The sequence below is a fragment of the Dipodomys ordii genome, unplaced genomic scaffold (assembly GCF_000151885.1).
Source record: "Dipodomys ordii isolate 6190 unplaced genomic scaffold, Dord_2.0 Scaffold79, whole genome shotgun sequence".
NCBI lineage: Eukaryota > Metazoa > Chordata > Mammalia > Rodentia > Heteromyidae > Dipodomys > Dipodomys ordii.
The window spans coordinates 3710813-3728881 of NW_012267295.1; the positions used below are offsets into that span (position 1 = coordinate 3710813).

At 49.7% G+C, this 18069-nt stretch overlaps 2 protein-coding genes across 2 annotated transcripts in view; both read right to left on the minus strand.

Moving 5' to 3' along the window:
• Nucleotides 1-4743, minus strand: part of Micall1 (MICAL-like 1) — a 38994-nt gene extending 34251 nt beyond the window's left edge. The window contains exons 1-2 of the mRNA XM_013024797.1: nucleotides 4732-4743; nucleotides 4241-4338 (exon numbers count right to left, since the gene is read on the minus strand). Of these exons, the coding sequence (XP_012880251.1) occupies nucleotides 4241-4338; nucleotides 4732-4743 (110 nt within the window). The remainder of the gene's footprint in view (nucleotides 1-4240; nucleotides 4339-4731) is intronic.
• A 4307-nt stretch (nucleotides 4744-9050) lies between these two features.
• The window catches only part of Eif3l (eukaryotic translation initiation factor 3, subunit L), a 20697-nt gene continuing 11678 nt past the window's right edge, over nucleotides 9051-18069 (minus strand). The window contains exons 4-10 of the mRNA XM_013024798.1: nucleotides 17385-17480; nucleotides 16505-16740; nucleotides 16122-16276; nucleotides 15330-15500; nucleotides 12954-13451; nucleotides 9966-10046; nucleotides 9051-9233 (exon numbers count right to left, since the gene is read on the minus strand). Coding sequence (XP_012880252.1) covers nucleotides 9195-9233; nucleotides 9966-10046; nucleotides 12954-13451; nucleotides 15330-15500; nucleotides 16122-16276; nucleotides 16505-16740; nucleotides 17385-17480 — 1276 coding nt within the window. The 3' untranslated portion in view covers nucleotides 9051-9194. The remainder of the gene's footprint in view (nucleotides 9234-9965; nucleotides 10047-12953; nucleotides 13452-15329; nucleotides 15501-16121; nucleotides 16277-16504; nucleotides 16741-17384; nucleotides 17481-18069) is intronic.

Sequence of the window (18069 nt, forward strand, 5' to 3'; positions counted from 1 at the left end):
ACCACTTGAGCTACAGCGCCACTTCCGGTTTTCTGGTGGTTTATTGGAGATAGGAGTCTCACGGTCTCTCCTGCCCCGGCTGGCTTTGAACCGCGATCCTCAGATCTCAGCCTCCTGAGTAGCTAGGATTACAGGCGTGAGCCACCAGCACCCGGCTATTATTGACAATTTTTGTAATGCCAGAGATCAAGCCCAGGGCCTTGCCCTAGGCAAGTGCTCTATCTCTGAGCCACATCCCTAAGTCGTAGGCTCTAATTTAAAAATAAAACGAGCCCCAAGCAAGAAAAAAATTTGTCTACTCAGCACTGGGGCATAGGCTAATGACTGGGAATATGAGAAGCCTGGGTTACTCAGGGTGGTGGTGGGGGAGCAAGAATCATTTTTCTACCAAACAGAAGATGATGAGGAAGTGGGCCTATGTCCTTGAGGCGGGACAGACTGGGGCCAGGACACCTGTGACTGTCTAACCCAGAGCTGCATTTTTCAATGCAACTCTGAGCTTCAGGGTTCTTGACTTAGGATTCTCCAAGTTCCATAGCTGCTTCTGTGGGTCTGCCTGGGATTGGCCCTGCCCCTGCCCTTGGCTTCAGCTGCTCCCTGGGGGGGGCAGCCTGGCAAACAGGGACAGTGGGAGCATTGTGGGACCTGAGGCGCAGGGCCGGGCCAGTGGAAAGTGGGTGGGAGGCTCTGTGGCAGGAGTGGCAGCATTTTCCCCTCCCCATCATCCTTGAGGTGCCAGAGCAGCCCGGAGCCCTGGCTGATCCCACCCAGAGAAACCTGGGTTCCTAGAGCCCAGGGATCTCCAGATGGTTATTCCCAACCTTCCACCATCCTGCCCATGCCTATACATGTTCTAGAAAATTCTCCTGACACCAAGTAGGCTTGCTGTCTTGTCTCCAAATAGAACCCCTTCCAAGGGAGTGGTACTTAACTGAGCTGGGTAATCTTTGTCACCTTGGACTGTCCAGGAGGGGACAAGCAGGCAAGGTCCCCAACCTAGCAAAGCTCCCTCCAGGAATAGACAGATGGTGCAACGACTGTGAATGAGGCACTCCAGGGGGCCCATACCCCCCCCCACTGCTCTAGGCTGCTCTTAGGGAGCCCAGCCTGTTAGACTGTCTGTCTCTCCCCCTACTTTTTGGCTGAGCTGAAATGCCTACTGCTATCTCTTCGAAGCCATCCAAAGGCTCTAAGACTGGCTCAGACAGAAGCTGGCTCTAAGACTTCTCACTGAAAGTTGCCCTTATGTGGTGGGACCCAGAAGGGAAGTCCATGCTGAGAGTGGGATTTCCACATGTCTACCCAGGAGGGCCCAGGGATAGTGTGGAAGACAGATCACGGAATAATTACCCCCAACAGGCACAAGAAGGCAAGGTGGAAGATGAGGAGAAAAGCAAAGTGGTAGCTGTGTGGTAGCATTTGAAGTTACCCATGTTGTCTGTCATGTGTTTGTGCAGATACTGAGACTTGAACTCAGGGCCTAGGCATTTAGCCTTTTCCACTCAAGGCTGGCAGTGTACCAGCTGAGCCATAGCTCTACTTTTGGCTTTTTGGTGGTTAATGGAAATAAGAGTTTGAAAGAGCTAGGTGCCAGTAGCTCATGTTTGGAATTCTAGCTACAAAGGATGCTGAAATTTGAGGATAGCTGTTCAGACTCAGCCTGGGCAGGAAAGTCCACGAGACTCTTATCTTCAATACACTGCCAAAAAAAAAAAAAAAAAAAAAAGCCAGTAGAGCTGTGATTCAAGTGGTAGAGTGCTAGGCTTGAGAGAAAAAGCTCAAAGATGATGTCTAGGTCCTGAGTTCAAGCCCCAAGACTCAAAAAAAAAAAAAGTCTTTTGAGCTGCGATCTTCAGATCTTGGCCTTATAGGCATGGGCTAATAGCATCTGGTTTATGTTGTCTGTCTTGCATTTTTACAGGGCTCTTTCTGCCAATTGACTGAAGATGTTTAAGTTCATAGTCAGCTAAACTTTACTGTAGTTCAGGCTTCTGGTGTTTGTTTTTTGGCCTTTTTCCTGGTTGATTCCTTTGACAACTACGAGCTAGACTCTAATCTTCATTCCTGCTTAGCCATAGGAGTAAGGCTGGTGGGAGGGGTTAAACACTCAAAGCTAGGTGCAGGCAGCTCATGCTGGTAATCCTAGCTACACAGGAGGCTGAGGTCTGAAGATTACAGTTTGAAGCCAGCGTAGGCAGGAAAGTCCTTGAGATTTTTTTTTTTTTCCAGGCACGGGGCCTGAACTCTGGGCCTGGGCACTGTCCCTCAGCTCTTTGGCTCAGGGCTAGTACTCTTACCACTTGAGCCACAATGCCAATTCCGGCTTTCTCTGTTTATGTGGTGCTGAGGAATCAAACCCAGGGCCTCAAGCATGTAAGGCAAGCACTCTACCACTGAGCCACCTTCTCAGCCCAGTCCTTGAGATTCTTATCTCCAATTAACCATCAAAAAGCCAGAAGTAGCTGGGCGTGGCTCACACCTGTACTCCTACTCAGGAGGCTGAGATCTGAGGATCACGGTTCAAAGCCAGCCCGGGGAAAGAAAGTCTGTGAGACTCTTATCTCCAATAAACCACTAGAAAACCAGAAGTGGTGCTGTGGCTCAAGCGGTAGAGCACTCCCCTTGAGCTGAAGAGCTGAGGAATATCACCCAGGCCCAGAGTTCAAGCCCCATGACCAACCAAAAAAAAAAAAGCCAGAAGTAGAGCTGTGGTTCAAGTAGTAAGAGCTCCAGTCTTTTGCAGAAATACCTAAGTTAGAGTATGAGGTTGTGAGTTCAAGCCCCAGTACTGACACAAAAACCAGACTGCCAGCTGGTCGCCGGTGGCGGTGGCTCACGCCTGTAATCCTAGCTACTCAGGAGGCTGAGATCTGAGGATCATGGTCCAAAGCCAGCCCAGGCAGGAAAGTCCATGAGACTCATCGCCAATAAACCACTAGAAAACCAGAAATGGCACTGTGGCTCAAGAGGTAGAATACTCACCTTGAGCTGAGGGACAGCGGCCCAGGCCGAGTTCAGGCCCCACAACCAACAAAAAAAACGAAACAATAAAACAGACTGCTGGGAGCCACCCAGCAGGCACAAGCTACAGTCAAGACACAGCCTGGCTCTTTCTGACCTAACAAAGAACTTTCTTCACCACTAAGAATCATGGCAGGCATTGTGTCCACTTCAACACTGCATAAGGTTATCAAATAACTTCATTCATGTTAGCTTTCAGGGAGTTGGTGAATCAGAACCCTCTCAGGAGCTCTGCCCCCCCCCCCCCGGCCCCTGGTCACTCCTGTGCTAAGGCCAAGTATGAACAAGGCAGCCTCCTAGTCTCCAGCCTTAGCCTTCTGTCTATTCCATTGCAGTATTTATTGCTATTGGATTTTCCCACCTGGCCGGCTGGGCCAATGTTTGGGTCTAATGTGACATTCAAGGCCCTAAGTGTTAGGCTCTTGCTGCTCTGGAGCTTCTCAGGGGCAGAAATTTGGCAGGAGTAGGAAGGGACCAGAGGGCCTGACTTAGGGATGGTATGCATAGCAAGCCTCTTGTGGCCCTGGGCAAGTCACAGGCAGGGAGAGCCTCCCTGCCAGGAGGACTGAGGGGCAAGCAAAGGGCTGTTGCACACCGGAAGCAGCCTGCTTGTCAACCTTACTTGATGTGGTGCTCTTCCTGTCACAAGCACAGTACTTTCTGTCCATGCTCTAGAGTCTCTTTCCCTCTGAATAAAGCAGGGATGGGGCAGGGTGCCCCTCAACTCAAGTAACCACCCTACAGTTGGAAAAACACCAGCCAGCCACGCCTCGCCCCTGGCGTCAGATGCTGATAATTGGGGAAGCCCAGTGGTTCCTGCAGCAGTGGCTCAGTGAAGCTGAGCTCTGTGTGTGTGTGTGTGTGTGTGTGTGTGTGTGTGTGTGTGTGTGCACATACGGGTACTAGGCCTTGAACTTAAGACTTTGCTCTATTTGCTTGGCTTTTTGGCTCAAGGCTGGCACTCTATGGCTTGAGCCACAACTCCACTTCCAGCTTTTTGGTTTTCAATTGCAGGTTTTTTGTTTTGTTTTTAGCTCAGACTGGCTCTGAACCATGATCCTTAGATCTCAGCCTCCTGAATGGCTAGGATTACAGAAGTGAGCCACAGAGCCGGGCTTCAGTCAAGTTGTTGCTGAAGCCCCCACCCCAGGCTGAAGGGGCAATGAACCATGAAGGAAATCCCTCCGGTCCCTATCCTCAACCAGGAGGAGAGGCTAACCTCTCTGGATCCAGCTGGGGAGGGGAGTAGGGGGAAGGGAGGAGGAGGACCCTGCATAGGGGCAGGGTGGGACCAGAATGAGGCTTCTGCACAGCAGGCTGGACAGGAATGCAGGGCGCAAACACCAGGATAAATGGCTATTTCCTATTCTTCAGGAAACTGCTAGTTGGGCTTCTAACCTTGACTCTGGCCAACCCACTGCTTCCCTCTTGGCTTCCTCTTGAAACCCTGCCCCCACACCAGAGGCCAGCTCCTGACCCCAAACCTTACATACTGCTGTGTCTCTAGTTTGCAGGGCAGGCTGGGATCAGTACAGGCAGTCACCAGGAGAAGAGCCAGGCAGCCCTTAGTCTTTAGCAGGCAGTAAAGACTACCTTATTGCCTGTCCATCTATCCGCCACACTGTCTTCTACATGCTGCCAGGTGACCAGACTGATCCCAGTCCATCCCACCCTCATTCACTGACTCCTCCACACACAAGATCCTCTCACTGCCAGGGTCATTGCTACCCAGTGCTGCCTCTTTTCTGTGTGCACAAGGGCTCCTGGCTCAGGTTGATTCAGATCATACATAGAATTCTACCATAGCGGGGCTGCAGTCCTCAGACAACAGCTGGTTTCACTGCCTCATTTGGTCTAAAGATCAAGGATCTAGCCACAGCTGGTTACACACACAGCCTGGCCCCAAATCCTTATACTCTGGCAACCATCACTCCACCCCTACTGCCCTGCCAGGTTCTCTGTTCCTGTCCTGCCCAGCACCACCCCTAATGGCCCTACCATGTTGAGCTGCAACACAGTGAACTAGACAAGTCTCGTCCTCTGTAGCTGCCCAAATCTTGAATTCTCCTGGTTCTTTCCATACCCACTGCTGTCTGTGCAAGCAGCTCGTGCGTAGCTGGGCTGCTCTAGAAAGTGCTTCTGGCCAGGGGCTGGTGGCTCATGTCTATAATCCCAGCTACTCAGAAAGCTAAAATCTAGGGTTGAAGTTTTTTTAGTCGGTCCTGGGGCTTGAACTCTGGGCCTAGACGCTGTCCCTGTGCTCTGCAGCTCAAGGCAAGCGCTCTACTGCTTGAGCCACAGCACCACTTCCAGTTTTCTGGTGGTTTATTGGAGATAATAGTCTCATGGACTTTCCTTGCCTGGGCTGGCTTTGAACCGTGATCCTCAGATCTCAGCCTCCTGAGTAGCTAGGATTACAGGCGTGAGCCACCCACATCCGGCTGAAAATCTGACTCTTATCTCCCATTTTCCAGCAAAAAGTCAAGTGGTCAAAGAAGTTTTGGGGGAGGAAGGGGGGGAGAGCAAGACGAATGTGAGACACTGAGTTCAAGCCCCAGAACTGGCACAGAGGTGGGGGACAGGGAAGAAGAGGAAGTGCTTCAGCCACTCTGTGAACTGGCCTCGCCACTGCCCTCCCCCCTCTGATCCTGAGATGCACCCACGGATGAGCTCAAGCACTACGGGTCAGGCACACCCCAGCCCTCACCCTCCATCCTGTCTTGTCCTGGAAGAAGAGGCAGTGGGGAAAGCCCCTGGTTGATGTCTATATGCTGCAAAGACCCAGATCCACCATGAAGATGCCAGACTATCTGTCCTTCATGTGACCTTTCCATCTCTATAATCCATGGCTCTGACAAGGGCACTGCCAGACACTAATATTGGCCTTCACCCCTTAATTACACACCAGGTGCTGTGCTGAGAACTTAATTAGTAGAACAATCCTAAGGTAGGTGCCATCTCCATTTAATAGATGAGAAATACAAGGTACTAAGGACTAAGTTGACTTGCGCCAGGCACACAGCTACTACTTGAGAATCTGGACTCACACCCAGGTCTGACCAGGCTGCATACTGCTGTGCTGCCGGACAGCACAACCCTGGCTGGTCATGCTCACAGGATTCTGAACCTGCTTGCTCGGGGCAAGCCAGAATCAAGCTCCTGTCTTGGCTGCAGCTGCTGATCCCGCTGCATTCCTCGAGCGGTGCCAGGCAGAGATCAGCGGTGCCTGCCCCTCATAAAGCTGCTGGCCGCCTAGCACAGCCATCGGGCTGAGGGATGGCCTGGAGCCAGGCACTCACACACACTCAGTCTGTGTGACCCTGAAATGACATGTCTTCCAGCAGGTTAAAAGGACTGAGGCTTTGTCAGACACAGCAGGCAGACCTGGCAAGTTTTTCATGATGGAGAAAGGAGACCTGGACAGAACAAACACAGCTCCACTTCCAGCTTTTTGGGAATTGGAGATGAGTCTCACTGGCTTTCCTGCCTGGGCTAGCTTCAAACCACAATCCTCAGATCTCAGTCTCCTGAGTAGCTAGGCCTACCTATGTAAGCCACTGGTGCCCAGCCCATGAAACTCCTGATGTTGAATTCAGCACATTAGCTGGGGAAGCTGCTCAAGTGAGTGAATCTCTATGATCTACTGTGCACAGCACAGGGCCAGTGGTAGGGCTGCAATGTTCTTTAGCTTTCCCAAAGCACTAGACAGGACAGGAAGTAGATATGGAGCCTTGGCTGGCCTGGCCTGGGGGTCAAAAGATCCTGACCACCACTCGTCAAGCTCCACAAAGTCACAGTGCCTGGAAAATAACCAAGTGTTTTACAAACGTTTGGACTTAGCACAGGCCCCAAGACAAGCTTTTGCTTTTCCTTCCTTTGGGAAGGGAGGCTTTTGCCCCCAGGGTGACCTGGGTTGATTCCTGGCTCCACCCTTTCACTGTGGAATTTGGACAAGTTCTGCAATCTCCGGTGAGGAAAGTCTTCCACCTCACTGGGCATGGCAGTCTTTATCACCAAATGTGTAGGGACACACCCCCTCCCGCTCCCCCCCCACCCCATTCGTGCCAATCCTGGCACACATGTATCCATGCAGGGTCTTGCACCTACTTTCCTATCCATCAAAGCTCTTGCCCAAGGATCCACACCACTACACCATCAAACACCTGTCAGTGTCATCTCCTTTCCTGTTTAAAACAGAAACTCCTTGATTCTCACCACCCCAACACACTAAGCATGGGCTCTCACCTGTCCTCTCATTTAACACTCAGTTCCATGAAGGCAGGGATGTGGTTCCCTGACCTCAGTCCTCCTTTTCCCAGAAGTACCTGGCTGGTTTGCTAATAAGAAAAAGCACCTGTTTCTGCTTATAAAATCCTAATTGTCTCCAATACATATTAGACACCTAGGGCTAAACAACTTAACTAAACACAGTAGCTCCGAACAACAGAATTTCCCTCCATTCTAGAAGCCAGAGTCCAACATTAAGGTATCAGCCACTTCTGGAGAAAGCTGCCCCGCCTCTTCCAGCTCCAAGCCTTCCTTAGTTATGGCTGAGTCCAGTATCCTCACATGGCCTTCCTTGTCTCTCCTCAGTGGTATCTGGTAAAGACACCTGTCCTTGGACTTGAGGCTTGCCCCAATAACCCAGAGGATCTCATTCCAAGATCCTTAACTGACATCTACTAGGGCAGGGCCTTTCCCATGGGTCCCTATAAGCACCACTGGGAACTGTAGCCACTACAGCCTTTCACCCAGACAAGATAGAGCTTACATAAGCTCCAGGCATGTGCAAGAAACAAACATACTGCCAGATTGGACCCTGTGCATTCTCACCACTGCCCAGTTAGGGCAGGCTCTCCAACCCTACAGAGCACCAATCTGGTGCCCAGCCTAGGGGGCAAGTACAGCATCAGCACGGAGAGATGGAGAAGCCACTCAGCCCCACCCAAGCCTCCATTACAAGGCCCCATGACAGACACCTACAGTAGGCCCACTGTCTAGCAGTGGTACTGACCTGAGCAGAAGACTAATAAAAGTAGTTTGGAACCAATTTGGTTTTTTAGTATTTGGCCATGACAAAGTCACCCTCATTTGTGAAATGGAGAGCTAGTACTAAATGCCAGCATGTTAAGCATGGGTTAAGGGTTATTAAGCATGTTCCTGGAGACCTCTTGGGACAGTTTCTGGCAGTAGAAAATGTCCAATGGTTTATTCCCAGGATCTAGCACTGCCACCAATTATGGAAGTCACCTAAATTTTAAGGGATTCTGATTTGTTTTTTGTGCCAGTCCTCGAGTTTGAACTTGGGGCCTGGGTGCTATCCCTAAGCATTTTTACTCCAGGTTAGCATTCTACCACTTGAACCACAGCTCCACTTCCAGGTTTTTGGTGGTCAATTGGAGATAAGAGTCTCACTGAAAAAAAAAAAAAAAGAGTCTCACTGACTTTCTTGGCCAGGCTGGGCTTTGAACAGCTAACCTTAGATCTCAGTCTCCCGAGTAGCTAGAATTACAGATGTAAGCCTTAGACACTCAGCTTCAAGGGATTTTTTTTTTCCTGTTGGTGATAGGGCTTGAACTCTGGTCTTGGGCGCTGTCCCTCAGCTCTTCAGCTCAAGGTGAGCATGCTACAACTTGAGCCACAGCGCCATTTTCAGTTTTCTAGTGGTTCATTGGCGATGAGTCTCATGGACTTTCCTGCCCGGTTGGCTTTGAACCATGATCCTCAGATCTCAGCCTCCTGAGTAGCTAGGATTATAGGCGTAAGCCACCAGCGCAAGGCTCCTTCAAGGGATTCTTATGAGGCACAAACGAGATGTGGAGTACATGTAAGGCCCTGTAAGTAGCCATCAACCTTATGCACACTGCCTATGCTCTATGAACACCAGGGCTGCAAGTACATGAACACTGTATGTGCTCTGTGAACACCAGAATCTGAGAATTCCATTTACTCCTTCATGGTACTTGAAGCACGTGGAAAATGACATTCTGCTTCTGGATTGATTCTCCCCATAATAATGATAGGACAAATCTGGCTCCCAAGATCCTTTACTACTGAAAACATTTTAGTCCTTAATTTGAGGCAATTCCAACTCAGCTGATGGCAGATTTGAGTAAAGGCTTCATGGTGACAAAAATACTTCCCATCTACAACGACAGTGTCACTTGAGTGCTTCAGGGTCTCTGTCCCATCTTCTTCAGTGTTCGATTAAGCTAGAAGGCAAAGAACAGCAAAGTTAGATGAAGGGTCTTCTAAACTTACCCAACAGTACATAGGAGCACTAAGTCAGGCTCCTTGCCAGGAAGTTCTGTGTGTATGAGGGAGGGGGGATCCTACCACACTGGGAAAACCCACATGCCCTTTATACCCTACCCCACTCTGCCCAGTTTACAGACAGGAAAGGGTGTAGCATGGTGAATTTAGTGGAGCCTCAGTTCCCTTCTTTCCTAAGGAACAGGATCCTGGCTAGAAGAGAGTACTAACCAACAAATAGATGTGAGGTAGCTGGCTGGCTAGAAGGAAGAAGAGCACTGGTTCTGAGACCTTTGCAGGAGCCTGGCCTCCACTGGAGGACTCTGTACCAGCATGCAGTGTCTCCAGCAATGACTAAAGCAAGGTCCACACCCTAGAGCTTTCTTACGGCAACACACAGAATGTACAAAGTCTGTTAAAACAGAGCTTCCAGTCCTCCAGCCTGCAGAAACTGGCCAGACCTGTCTTAGCCAGAGAACAGTACCAAGTGCAGGGAGCACAGACAGCCGCAAATCCACCCATATTAGGAAATACCAGGGAGGGAAGAGAGCAGCCACCCCAAAGGGCTGACTCAGCAACCCCCATGGGCCCAAGCCCCAAGCAGCTGCCAGCCTAGCTGAGAAACCTAAACATCCAATCTCAGACTTTCTGATCTCTGCCCCCACTAATGGGTAAACTCTCATATTTCTCACCTCTTCAAATTTGTGGATCTGACGGATAAAGAAATCCCCATAGCGCCTGGCAACCTTGGTGTCTGCAATGTGGATCATATCCTGTGGGAAACAGCAAAGTCAGAGAAGGACAGCAAGCAAGCGCACAAGGCAGGGCCACCTAGGCCAGGAGCCGCTTACTGGGAATCATGATGCTAAAGACAAACCCTACGTTGATTTGAAAAGCAAGGTTGTGGAGGGAGGCTAACTCAAAGAGCATTACTAGTTAGAGAGAAATAATAAAAACCTACAATTAAATGTTCAGACAGGGGCTGGGAAGGTGGCTCAGTGGTAGAGTACTTGCCTTGCATGCATGAGGCCCTGGGTTCGATTCCTCAGCATCACATACACAGAAAAAAGCCAAAAGTGGCACTGTGGCTTAAGTGGTGAATGTTAGCCTTGAACTGAAGAGCTGAGGGACAGTGCCCAGGCCCAGAGCTCAGGCCCCACAACCGACAAAAAAAAAAAAAGTTAAAATAACTCGCCAGGCACTGGTGGCTCATGCCTGTAATACTAGCTACTCATGAGGTTAAGATCCGAGGATCAGGCAGACAAGTGTATCTCATCTTCAATTAGCCAGAAGTGAAGCTGTGTATGAGGCATACAAATACAAAATCTAGTAGTATCAGAAAGGTGTAGCTGGGCACCAGTGGCTCACACCTGTATTCCTAGCTACTCAGGAAGCTGAGATCTGAGGATCATGGTTTGAAGCCAGCTTGGTCAGGAAAGTCAGCGAAACCTTATCTCCAATTACCTACCAAAAAAGCCAGAAATGGATCTGTGGCTCTCAAATGGTAGTGTTAACCTTGAGCAAAAAAGGTCAGGGTCAGCACCCTGGCCCTGAATTCAAGTCACAGGACTGGCATGCTCACACGTGCAAGTGCATGTGCACACACAAAGGCGATAAGCCAATGAAAGAACTGTTTCAGATAAAAGAGAAACTATTCTTATCACAGACTGGAGGAGGCTCCTCTGCCTCAAGACATATACTGACTGGTACAGGAAGCTGGGCAGAAGTGCAGCAGAACATCCAGGATCAAGACACAAAGAGGTGGGAGAGTCTAGCAGATCACCCAGGATCCCAAAGGGCTTCACACTCCAGTTCACATATGAGCCAGACAAAAATACTCACACCACTCCCTACACCAAGCAAAGGAGCTATGGGGTGGGCTGTTTGTTGCATTCCACAGATGTGTAAGCACAAGCTAACTCCAGCCCATCTAGACTGGCTTGTCTCCTAGGTAGTCAAGGAGCAGACTATGAGCTCAGTTTATGATGGCCCAGGATCAAATATAGCCCAAGCCAAAGGAAGTTCTAGAGTAATGCTGTTCTGCCTAGGTGGCAAGGGATGCCAACAAGTTCTTCAAGAGCAATGAACCACATGTAGTGAAAACTTAACCAAGGCCGGGCGCTGGTAGCTCCCACCTGTAATCCTAGCTACTCAGGAGGCTGACATCTGAGGATCACAGTTCAAAGCCAGCCCAGGCAAGAAAGTCTGTGAGAGTCTTACCTCTAATAAACCACCAGAAAATGAGAAGTAGCGCCATTTTTGTCTGGCTCAAGTGGTAGAGCACTTGCCTTGAGCTGAAGAGCTGAGGGATAGTGCCCAGATCCAGACAAAACAAAAAAGCAAAAACAACCAAGCACCAGGAGTCAACTCAGAGTTCTCGTAGCGGCAGCAGAGGAGGGCAGTTCTTTCAAAGCTAATGTCCAGCAAGAGAATCTAAACACAAAAACAGCGCACCCTGCTGGCCACTAGTGGCTCATGACTATAATCCCTACTACTGGGGAGACAGATCTGAGGATTGCAGTTCAAAGACTGACTTGGCAGGAAAGTCTGTGAGACTCTTATCTCCAATTAACCACAAAAAGCCAGAAGTGGAGCTGTGGCTCAAGTGGTAGAACACTAGGCTTGAGTGAAAAAAATCTCAGGGAAAGCTCTCGGGCCCTGAGTTCAAACCCCAGGACTGGCACCAAAAAACAAAAAAAGTATGCCCAAGGGGCTGGGAAGGTGGCTCAATGGTAGAGCGCTTGCCTTGCATGCCTGAGGCCCTGGGTTCCATTCCTCAGCACCACATAAGCAAAAAGAAAAAAGCCGGAAGTGGCGCTGTGGCTCAAGTGGTAGAGCACTAGCCTTGAGCTGAAGGACAGCACCCAGGCCCAGAGTTCAGGCCCCACGACCAGACCCCCCCCCAAAAAAAAAGTATGCCCTGCAGAAAGCCATTCTACTCAGCTCACCAACTAGGCCTAGCCTAGTGCTGAGGTCAGGGCATGGCTCTGGCCTATGAAGTCTCCCCACAGTCTCCAAAGCATCTCTCCTCCTATACTCTGTGCAATCTCACCTCCTCCCCACAGTTCCTCTTCCCCGTATCAATACCTGGCCACATGGCAGCCCTCCCTAACACAGGGCTTGCTGGACACCTTCCCACCTTGAACCCTTGCCTCCACTCCCCCTGTCAAGAATGTTCTAACAAAGTTAACTGCTTGGCTTACTTCTTCACCTCCTCTAGTCTTTTTTTTTTGTCAGTCATGGGGTTTGAACTCTGGGCTTAGGCTCTGTCCCTCAGCTCTTCAGCTCAAGGCGAGCGCTCTATCCCTTGAGCCACAGCACCACTTCCAGTTTTCTGGTGGTTTATTGGAGATAAGAGTCTCAGGGACTTTCCTGCCTGGGCTGGCTTTGAACCATGAACCTCAGATCTCAGCCTCCTGAGTAGCTAGGACTACAGGCGTGAGCCACAGGCGCCGGGCTTCCTCTAATCTTAAACCTGACTTTCCAACAAAGCCTTCCTAGTGCTTTATGTATGCAGCTGCAATGCTAAGATCTCAGCCTTCTGAATAGCTAGGATTACAGGCATGAGCCATCATGCCTGGCTTAACATTTATTGTTTATCACTAAGGGGACCAGGGTGCCAACGATGTTAGCAAGGGGGGGGGGAGTGAATCGACAGGGGACAGGGGAACGACCCTCACCTTATCAATGTAGAAGTCAACCTCAGAGGCCGACTGGAATTCACCATCGAGGGCAGAGATACCACTGGTCCACACCAGGTTCTTCATCTTGTGCTTGAAGACAAGAAGCTGGATGCGGAACTCTTGCTCAGTGAGGTCCAGGAAACCAGCCAGCTTGGCCACAGGCATGGTGGTGTAGAGCTTGAGGAAGCTGCGGATGGTGGAGAGCTGGGCCTGCTGCTGCACTTCATCCGAGAACACCTTCAGCTGCTGCAAGAAGGGCTCTTTGTGGTAGTTGGGGTGCACGTTGTCATAGTTGGGCACGACAGGAGACAGAAACTTGGGGCAGGAGTAGCTGAACAGCTCCTCATAGACCTGGGGGTCGCCCTTCTGCATGCGCAACATCTTGTCCCCATACTTCTCCCGCAGCTGGAGGTGGATGCTCTCGTCGATCCTCATGGGGTACATGGTGAGCGCAATGGCCAGCAATGCATGCATCTGCTCGTTCTGCTTGTTGATCTGGGGGTGGGATGCAGAGTCAGTGAGACCTTTTCCAGTGTCAGCTGCCACCACAGCCAGGCTCTTCCAGCTACACTGGCAGAGCTTCCCCTCTGTGCTGACCGAACACCAGCCACTCATGTCCAGTGACTCCCAATTCTCCCTCCAGCTCTACTGCACCCTGCCCAGTGCCATGTTCTCCTTGGCCAACTTGGGATCCCTCACTGTTCTCCTGGTCTACTCTCAGCCTCTCCAGCTGGCATGTGTTATGGGCAGGTCAATTCTCAATACACCAGCTAGGTCCATGCCATGAGAAATCTGTGTGCCAGTGACACAAGACTGAGTACTTTCCCTAACACAGTTCCCGCAATTCCTACCTCACTTGTTCCCCAACGCTGAACCACTTCCAGGCCCTGACTGACCCTTTGCTCATGCTAGCCACTCTGCCGCTGACTAGAAAGCACCCCCAAACCACACAGCAAGCCCATCCTCCTCTGCTGATACTCTGAGCAGCAATCTCATCTACCTATAAAGCAGCTGAGCTCTGGCCCCAAGACCTTGTGCAGTCCCTCTAACTCATTTTAAAATGCTCGGCCGGGCACCTGTGACTCATGCCTGTAATCCTAGCTACTCAGGAGGCTGAGATCTGAGGATCACAGTTCAAAGCCAACCTGGCAGGAAAGTACATGAGACTCTTATCTCCAATAAACCATTAGAAAACCGGAAGTGATGATGTGGCTCAAGCAGTAGCCCAGAGTTCAAGCCCCATGACCAACCAAAAAAAAAAAAAAACAAAAAAAATGCTCACAGCTCAGGGAACCTCTAGCATACTGCTAGTGAATGAGTGAGTGAACAAATGAATGAATGCAGACACTGCTGGGGAAAGCTATGGCCCCTATAATGACATTAGTGATGAGGTAACAGGCACAATAACACCCAGAGCAGGCTGCCCATTCCAATCCTCTACTCAATCCGGAGTGCTTGCTTGGCATGTCATCACAGAAAGAAAAAAGATCCCGGTGCACACAAAGATATGCAGCACATAGCACATGTGAGAGCTACAACAATGGATTTCACAGATGTAGAGAGAACGTGAGTATTTAGAACCAGAAAGGGGAGGAGCGTAGACAAGGGCCATAAAATGAGCAGCAAAGAAGATAAAAGTGTTCTGCAGCATAAGAGCAAGACTATTGTTCAGAATCATTTATTATTATGAAGAACTCCAAGAAGGGAGTTTGAAGGACTTCTAATATGAAGAAATGATAAATCCACAGGGTGCCAGTGGCTCACACCTGTAATCCTAGCTACTCAGGAGGCTGAGATCTGAGGCTCACAGTTCAAAGCCAGCTGGGCAGGAAAGTCTGCGAGACTCTTATCTCCAATAAACCACTAGAAAACCAGAAGTGGCACTGTGGCTCAAATAGTAGAGCACTCGTCTTGAGCTCAAGAGTTGAGGGACAGCGTCCAAGCCCAGAGTTCAAACCCCACAACTGACAAAAGAAAAAGAAAAAAGAAATGATAAATCCAAACCCTGGCACCAATGGCTCATACCTGTAATCCCAGCTACTCAGGAGACTGAGATGTGAGGATCGTGGTTTGAAGCCAGCCTGGGCAGAAAAGCTCCCTTTATCTCCAATTAATAATTCAAAAAATGGAAGTGGAGCTATGGCTTAAAATGGTAGAGCCTTGAGCAAACAAGCTCAGGGACAGTACCTAAGCCCTGGGTGGGGGATGGGTGGTAAGAAATGATAAATGTATAAGAACAAAGAAATGCTAATTACTGATTTGATCATGGCACACCTCATTTATCTAATTATCATACATACTCCATTAAGTACAAGTTTTTGGCTGGTGTTTATCACAAATGATTGGGACAGGGGCAAGGGATGAGCCTCTTACCATCTCATACTTGTACGTGGTCCTCTGGAACATGCTCTTGGTCCTCTGGATGTAGAGGAGGATGTTGGCAAAGACTCGGATAGCATCCTGGTAGCGACGCATCATCAAATATGCAAAGCCGACATAATAGTATGTGGTGACCTGGCACTCGGGCACACGGGAATACATGCTCTGTGGAAGAAACACACGTGTCTCAATTCACCTGACAGGACCCCGATGTTAGTGGGGCCTGGGGCAGCTGAGGGGAGAGCACCAAGAACTTCTCCTGCAGAGGTCCTGAACTTCCCAAATGAGACTGAAGCTGGAGGGTGGCCAGATAAATTTAAGTCTTGAGGCCTCACTGTGTCTGGCTGTAGCACAAAGGGACCAGAGGGACCCTACTCCCCTTTCACATCTGAAATCCTCTATACATCTAATTTCCCTTCCCTTTCTGTGCCCATAGACAGAAAAGGGCAGACTAGGCAAACAAACCAAATGCCAAAGAAAAAGTCCTATACTCCTGAGGCCAGGAAGAACGCCTAATCCTGTAACAGTAGACAGAATATCATCTTGCTTAGCCTAGAGAAAGCCACCATCCAAATTCTGCTTTGAAAACAAAACAGACTGTCAGTAACCACTCACACCATCCAGCTAGGATTTTCACTGCAGTGGTGGGCACAACTTTAGTCTCAACTTTCAACTGGCCTGGAGGTAGGGTGTTCTTTTCTCTCCCAGAAGTTAGTCCTGGTTCGGAGTTTCTCGGAGGCACACAGACATTGGGGCTCTAGAAAGCGGATGGTGGCAGGCAATTACCTTTTTGTTCAGTTCGATGTTCTCCAGCACCTTGATGGCCTGGTAGTAATCTCCCAACAGGGAGTGCAGGCGCAGGAGCCCCACCAGGCTGAAGTAGCCGAGCATCTTGTAGAGGGAGTGTCGCCCGTACTCCCCAGCTACACTCTCAGGGTCACCTGAGAGGGACAGACAGGAGGAGTGCTTGGGTGAGGCAGGAAAAGGCTGGCAGGCCCAACCTTTGCATGTCACACAGTAAACATCTGAGCCTGCCCTTTCCAGGCTTCCTTCCTTCCATGAGCCAGAGCACTGCCAAGTCCCAAACCAGCCCCAGCTGCTCCTTCCCACAGCACAGAAACTAACTGCCCCACAGGCTCACTACTGCTCTGCTGCTGCTGAACACTCACCTCCACTCGTGTATACCTCCAGCTGCCGGTTGATGTTGGACTTGTCCACCAGAGAATGAAGGACATTGAGGACGCTGTGAACATTCCAGATTTTGGGATTGGAACGGAGGAAGTCAATCTCTTCTTCCGACTTCTTGGCAGTCTTGCAGCGGTACTGACTAAAAGACTGGAACTGTTGAGAAAGAAGGGAGACAGAGCAGGGGCATAAACCCAAGCGACAGTCCATATGCACAGTGCTAAAAATGAGGCAAAACATGGACCTCAACACGGGAGAGGGGAAGGTGACACTAGCACTTCTCATTCTATATTTTGACAAGGTCTTGCTATGTAGCCCACACTAACTTCTAACACCTGATCCTTCTGCTTCAGACTCCAGAGTGTTAGAATAATTTCATAGTTTGTGTTCTAAGACACAAGACTGTGACCCATTTGTTTTAGGATGGCATCCATCATAGCTGGATGACAGGCTCACATCACAACAGATTCTTTTGTTGAGAGGGTAGTCTTGCAGACTTTTCTACCCAGGATGGGTTCAATCTCAGCCTGAGTAGCGAGGTAACAGGCAAGAACCATTGGTGGCAACAATATCTTTTTCATTTTTTTTTTGGGGGGGGGTCCGGTCGTGAACCTCAACTCTGGGCCTCAGCTCTTCAGCTCAAGGCTACTGCTCTACCACTTGAGCCACAGCACCACTTCCCGCTTTTTTCTTTTTGCTTATGTGGTGTTGAGGAATCGAACCCAGGACCTCAGGCATGCAAGGCAAGCGCTCTACCACTGAGCCACCTTCCCAGCCCCAACAATATAATTTTCTAAGTGATGTCTACAGGCAGGTTTAGAGTAATGCCTAAGAACCATCACTGTGATACTGTTCCTTCCAGACAATATACTAATTACTAATGTCAAGGTAGGGAAGGCAGGCACTTTCACACTATCTACAGCCTGAAAAAAGTAATAACTTCTTAGCAGCAGGAACACACTTAGATACTGCCACTTGCCCTGGCCAGGAATAATCATGAGAGTGTTCCCCTGACCCTTCCAGGGTAGCCTTTGTGGAAATGGAAAGCCCTTGAACAGAACACTGGCTAAGCTTGGGGAATTGTACTAAGAGATGAAGAGGTTGGTTGGGAATGTGGCTTAGTGATAGAGTGCTTGCCTAGCACACACGAAGTCCTGGGTTTGATTCATCAGTACCACATAAACAGGAAAATCTACAAGTGGTGTTGTGGCTCAAGTGATAAGAGTGCTAGCCTTGAGCAAGCTCAGGGACAGTGCCCAGACCTTGAGGTCAAGCCCACGGGCTAGGGGGAAAAAAAGAATTGACGAACTAGAGGTTTCTCTTCTTGTAGTGAGTCTGGAATTGGACAACTACCTAAAAACATGAGGAGCCAAAGAAGCCAGCCAAGACCAGTGCAGTTTGTGGTGCTCTGTGAAGGTCCTCAAGCCTCCTTTTCAACAGGAGGGGCTTCTTCAGGAGCCTTATGAGGCTTCCCCAGCTCAGCAAATCACAGCTGATCTGCTTTGTGGAGCTCCGATAAAATTTTCAAAAATATATCTTTTTTTTTTTT